General features: G+C 33.8%; 1 protein-coding gene and 1 pseudogene across 1 annotated transcript; one reads left to right on the forward strand and one right to left on the reverse strand.

Annotated features, from left to right (window-relative positions):
- The first annotated feature begins 197 nt into the window (after positions 1-197).
- LOC105285256 (protein asteroid) lies at positions 198-5423 on the forward strand. The gene is made up of 7 exons (XM_011349366.3): positions 198-359; positions 452-650; positions 862-1051; positions 1120-1186; positions 1251-1432; positions 1526-1644; positions 2703-5423. Exons 1-7 carry the CDS (start codon positions 345-347, stop codon positions 4985-4987), a joined length of 3057 nt encoding a protein of 1018 aa, XP_011347668.2. The 5' UTR covers positions 198-344; the 3' UTR covers positions 4988-5423.
- On the reverse strand, positions 5022-5939 carry LOC113561908 (annotated as a pseudogene).
- Positions 5940-6381: the final 442 nt, after the last annotated feature.

Here is a 6381-nt window from a genome sequence, read left to right on the forward strand (position 1 = left end):
GTAGTACGGGTATCACCGACATTTTAGATCGCAATATATAAGTTGCAAAATAGATAAAAAAATGACGTGTATAAATCGATATTGTTCTACGTCGCATTATATTTAGAAAACAAAACTTTTGTAAACTTATCTCATCCAACATCGAATTTGAGCATTGAATGCCGCAAAATGGCGACCAACTTACGATCCGACCGGCGGCGGTGAATTTCGGAACACATTCGAATTTTAAAACTGCGTATGTGCGCGTGTAATTGCCGCATGCACTCCGCTTGAAAGCAGAAAAATGATGCGGAAGTGCCGGTTTCTAAGATTTGCTTTATCACGTTGACGTAATACGCATACAAATGGCATCGGCAAAGGTAGGCAATTTTTTAGATTCATTGATGAATTATGATGTATCAAGCAATCGGTATAAATGATTTCTGTGGATCACGACTCGTAATTTCCGCAGATCGAGTTTGCGGTACACATGACGTGTGAGAGATGCGTCAACGCTATTTCGAAAAGTCTAGCGGACTTGGAGGGTATTCGAAATATCGACATATCCTTAGATCGTGGCACTGTCATTGTTGAATCGGATCTGTCTTATTCTGTCATACAAGAAAGGATTGAGAAAACTGGAAGACGGGCAGTCTTGAAAGGATATGGAGGTTTAATATATCTCTTCTTCATTGTTGTGATAGTAAACCATGCTTGGTGTGCTTGCGACAGAATGACAATCCTCAATTTCTAAGATCACCTACTCTTAAAATTATTAGGAAATTATTAGGAAAACGTGACGTAGTTATATGCTATGCTATAGTTACACTATAGTTATTTATACTATAACTCATTCGCTGACGTTACGTTTAACTTTCATAGACGGATCAAGCGCAGTATCGATGTTAGGTGGAAACTCAGGATACAGTATAGGTAATTTGATCAAAGGGGTAATAAGATTCGCACAGACTCCTGATGGATGTATCGTAGATGGTACGGTCGATGGCTTGAGTCCAGGCGAGCATGGCATGCATATACATGAGTGTGGTGACATTTCCAATGGTTGTGACAGGTAAGTTTGCCTCAAGCGAGAACAAATGTCCAAATTGACAACTTGAACAAATCCGACTTTTACTGCAGCGTAGGTGAGCACTTTAATCCATACAATTCTCAGCATGGAGGTCCCGAAGACGATTTGTCTAAGAGGGTAAGCATGATGATGCGACGGCTGTTTAGATATGTTCTAACAGTACCATTATCTGCAATTGTAGCATGTTGGTGATCTTGGTAACATTCTAGTGGATGCTACAGGCAGAGCCACTTTCCGGAGTCTAGACAAGTTTCTTAAAATATCTGACATCATCGGGAGATCGCTCATTATTACTAAAGATCCGGATGATCTTGGCAAAGGTGACGATCCGGAGTCCAAGATAAATGGAAATAGTGGGACTAGGTATGGCAAATGATTATTGTATATAAAAGTTTTACAGCTGATCATTCATTGTTTACTGTTTTATGAATCTCTTGTTTTCTCTTCTCCCCATAGACTAGCCTGTGGTATCATAGCTCGATCGTCGGGGTTATTCCAGAATACGAAAAAAATTTGTGCATGCGACGGCGTCACAATATGGGATGAGAGAGATCGGGCGCGTGCAAATAATCACGGTACTAAAAGTTATGCAGACTTAAATGAGAAACTGTGCACAATAATTTGAATATACTTAGACGAATCGAAGTCTAATATCTTGTAATAATACTTATAATATACATGTGTAGCAGTTTGGTCACAAATATTGCAAGATTTATACGTATTATATGTTACTGATTGCAGTTTGAGAAATATTTTAGTCACATTGATAATATTTGATAATTGACTTTATGATCCTTTTTACATTTCTGTTTTACAGTCCAAGTTGTATGAGAAATTTTCTGGCAACTAATAGCATAATTTTTATAAAGAAAACTTATAAAAGATTTTTTATGAAATTTCTATAAAAGAAACTGTTTAATTACATAAACTAATTCTTGTGATTTCCCCTTTTCAGCCAACTTGTAACTAACAGGAAGGCATAACGCTATTGGTTTAACAAAGAACACATTCCAGAATTTGTATAAAATGTAATTGAAGTAAAAAAAAACTAATATATCTTTATATTTTCAGTCTTTGTAATTAAATATCTGTATATTTATGTAAATGTTTGATCACTTTATATTTCTATTAAATTAGTTATGATTATACATATATTAGCTTTATGTATTAATTTGTGTACCTAATATCTTATCCTTATTTTTACCAAATTATCAAATAGTCAATTAGAAACAGTCAATAGTAGCCATTTTGTTCTGTCAAGTATTCACTTGTGTCTGGTCGAAAACTGTAATCTATACATGTTTATCTTTGCTAAAATAAAATAAGGAATGATGGAAACTTGAAAGTTAATACCAGAAAGGACATCTCCAGCTCGCTAGAGATAGGCCACTCCGACGAGGGAAATTTGACATCAGAGAGCCTATACATGATAAGAAAGCACATTGAGGTTAGATTTAATCATTAATGAACGTATCTTAAATAGTAAAAATGACTGTAGAAAAGAGTGAAAATGGAAACACTAAGAATATTAATGTTTTTTTGAATTAATCATTTTTCCAGAAATTTCACAAAATTCACGTGAGTTAAAAGCATCAATAATCAATCTTCACAATGGGAATTCGTGGCTTGGCAGCATACATATCGAATCGTTCCGAACGTTTCCTTGAGACTTATGCGTTACACGATACTTACTTGGTAATTGATGGCAATTGCATAGCGTGCCAGTTATACATGTATTACACAAAAAGTTACTGTCTCTTTGGTGGTGATTATGACAAGTACGCACTGTGTGTATCAGAATTCTTTGACGAACTGTTAAAGTGTAATGTCACACCGTTGGTCATAATAGACGGTGGCTGTGAAGACAAGAAACTGAAGACAATCATATCTAGAACGAAAGAGAAGCTTCAAAGAGCAGCGTGTTACACGCCGGCCTCTCAGAACACTAACAAGTTCTTACCTCTGATGCTGAAGGAAGTTTTCAAAGATGTTATGAACAGAAAAGGCATCCGGTATGCACAGTGCATATTCGAGGCAGATAATACCATAGCTGCGATAGCGCGTATTCTAAACTGCCCCGTGTTAAGTTACGACTCGGATTTCTACATCTATGGATCGCTATATATACCGTTCGATACGTGGAGTCGGAATTTCGTGAGTCGCAATCCATCGGGTAACGGCTACGTAAAGTACTGTAAGATTTATCACGTCAACAAACTTTTCCAATTTTACAAGGGATTGAATCAATTGTTGTTGCCTCTGGCAGCCATGTTGCTGGGAAATGATTACGTGAAGCCGCATACATTTAAAAACTTCTTTCGCCACTTGAAGTTACCGCACACAGGAAGGATAATGTACAGTGACCAACAGCGACGTATAGACGCTACATTTAATTGGCTACGAAGACACAACTTGCCGCAAGCTGTAACGGGCATACTGAGCAGGCTACAAAAACAAGAACGCAAACGTGTATTGAATATAATAGAGATGGTACTTAATAGTTATTCCAGTGCATCGCTAAGCGTATTGCACATGCTAGGTATTCCTCCTGAGCACTGTTCAAAGAAAGCTATGGAGTATACGTCGAAGAAATATAAATTTGAAGGTGATATATACAATCTGACTTACGTCGAGGAGAACTCAAGTGAGGCCAATTTGAGCGACGACGACGAAGAATTAGATGATCAAGAAATAACAAATATATTGCAAGGGAAAAATGTTTCCAATGAATCCCTGGTTGATACTTTACCTCAATGGTTCATCGATGAATTCAAACTGAGCAGATATCCTTCTTATTTTATAGACATAATAATACGAAGATTATATGTTTGTCCCATACAAATTGAAGACTTTTCGTGCCCCACATCTCTCAATGCAAGCTTAAATATTATAAGTGTTATTTATGCTTTACTGATATCAGAAGTTAAAGGAAATAAAACCTGCTTGGAATACATAACTAGAGAAAATAAGGAAATTAAGTGTTACGAGTTAGAGTACAATGATACTTTATACGGTTGTCAATTACCTCTTTTATCAAACTTGAGGACACTGCCAGTTATAACCAGAAGAGAAATTATGAACGCTACTTTAGGAATCAGTCATGAAAGCTATCTCCATGAAATTCCATCAAGCTGGATGCTGTATATCGCTATTATCAAGTATTGGATAGATCAACAAGAAGAACCGTGTAATTTAGGTTGTCACGTATATTCCTTATTATTTGCTATGTTATTTACCATAATAGATTGTAATATAGGCGTCTATAGAAATCCGAGGAAGTTCCATGATAGCTTCGATCATCAAATAGATATGATTCGATACACGAGACGAAGGAGATATTATAATTCGCAATATTCGGAAAATGCCGCAACACTTGGAGATGCATTTCATGAAGTTAATGTAGATGACTGCTACATTGCAGCTTCGTGGTTTCAGTTTAATTTCGAAATGAATACAAAATTATATGCTTATCCGAAAACAATGAATACCGCAATTATTCATCGTTTTGCCGAGTTTCAGAATTGCTTGAGACATGCCATGAATTTGAACGCACTATTAGATTACCCGTATGAACAAACCAAGGTTGCCAATGTGTTCAATGGCACATTGCTGTATAATCTGTGTGATAATTTTAAAAGACGTGGCGATGTTGAAGCTTACATTAATCTGGTGTTAAAAGAGTCTCCGAGTTTATTACGTTTATTTGATATGCTTTTATCAAAAGTGAAACCTCTGTTTGGTACGGCACTGGAAAAGAAAATTAAGAAATTTAAAAAGCGTAAAACAAAAAAATATAACGAAAATAAATGCACAGAGGAAGAAAATGATGAAGAAACAACAAATGAGAGCAACGAAAATGAAGAAACATTTTACGATGCTAATAATAGCTTTTCTATTCTCAATGTCGTACAACATTAAACTTTTTATATATTCTAACAAAAATTAGCGTTAATTTTTTTGATGAAAAAGATTAAACATTCCGATAGGACGTAATCATAAGGCTACCGAAAAGATGGCAAATGATGATAAGCAACGCATGATAGTGAGCGATACATATGGTTGAATACACACATACAATAAATGTCTCAAACTTTTACTAATATAATATTATGAATTTGTTATAAGTCAGTATAACAATCAAATTGTATTTATGATGGATCTAAATTTATTACAATGTGACAAAGTGTAATATAATTGTATGATATTAATATTTAATGAAAACATGTTTAACTTGATCAAAGAGAATCTAAATTCTTGAATCAGTTTTATCTCTTATTGTTAGACGAATTTGTATAATCTTTTCATTTCTGATGTAATATTAATGATATAATATTAAATTTCTTTTTTTCTTGTATTACGCAATTCTCATTTACTATCAGTTTTCTTCTATCACTCAGAATAATCTTTGTATAATCCTTTCGTTTCTAATGTAATATTAGTAATGTAGTATTACATTTCTTTCTTTCTTGTATTCGGCAACTGATTATTCTGAAACGAATAACAAGATAAAGATGTTTATTGTGTAATATAAAGATTGATGTGAAAAAAATGAATTTTGATATTACATGTTTATGGATTTCCCAAAATGCACTGAACGCTGTTTTAGCAGCGTAAGCCTCTTCCCGTAAAGTAGGTACGCAATACTGGTCATCCTCATGTTTAGCAATTAATCCAAGACAGATAGCATATCTTAAGTTTTCTTGTAATTCCTGCTCAAGAGCAAGAAGATCGCTTTCAACTGGATAATGTCTTTGTAAATAATCTCTTAAATCTTTTGATTTAACAAATAATTTATATTTTTGTAATTCTTTTATCGCCGCACGTAGCATTTGTGGCGTTATAGAGATCTTGCTCATCTGAACAGAAAATATACTTATTTAATTAGAATACAATATAGAATATATTTTAATAAAGTTCTATGTATAACTGAAGCAAGAGTAATAAAATATTATATATATATTTTTATTCTTATTGGAATTAAAAATAAAATTTATATAATAAGATTTATATTACAATAGTTTTAACGAAATTCTTGAGAAAGAGCATACGAATTTAGTTAATGTGTATTTTCAAAACAATAACTTTGTAATAATTTTAACTTACGATGTTCGATGAGCAATTTTCACTAAAAAATGCTGATAATATTTTATATCATTTTGACATTAATAATTGGACAATTCGACTGTAGGATTTAGAAAATGAACGTAATCGATAATATTCGTAAAGCACATGAATGTGCTTATTTCACAATCTTTTAGATTTTGACAATCTTTTAAGTCAAAATCACAGACATAAGAAATATTGCCTATGTC

This window comes from Ooceraea biroi, chromosome 5 (assembly GCF_003672135.1).
Source record: "Ooceraea biroi isolate clonal line C1 chromosome 5, Obir_v5.4, whole genome shotgun sequence".
In the NCBI taxonomy this organism is placed as follows: Eukaryota; Metazoa; Arthropoda; class Insecta; order Hymenoptera; family Formicidae; genus Ooceraea; species Ooceraea biroi.

What these genes read in the sequence shown, in the direction of transcription:
- LOC105285256 (XM_011349366.3), top strand. An exon ending in AAGACGATTTGTCTAAGAGG is followed by an intron (nt 1,187 to 1,250) that starts GTAAGCATGATG and finishes CTGCAATTGTAG; the next exon opens with CATGTTGGTGATCTTGGTAA. An exon ending in AATGGAAATAGTGGGACTAG is followed by an intron (nt 1,433 to 1,525) that starts GTATGGCAAATG and finishes TTCTCCCCATAG; the next exon opens with ACTAGCCTGTGGTATCATAG.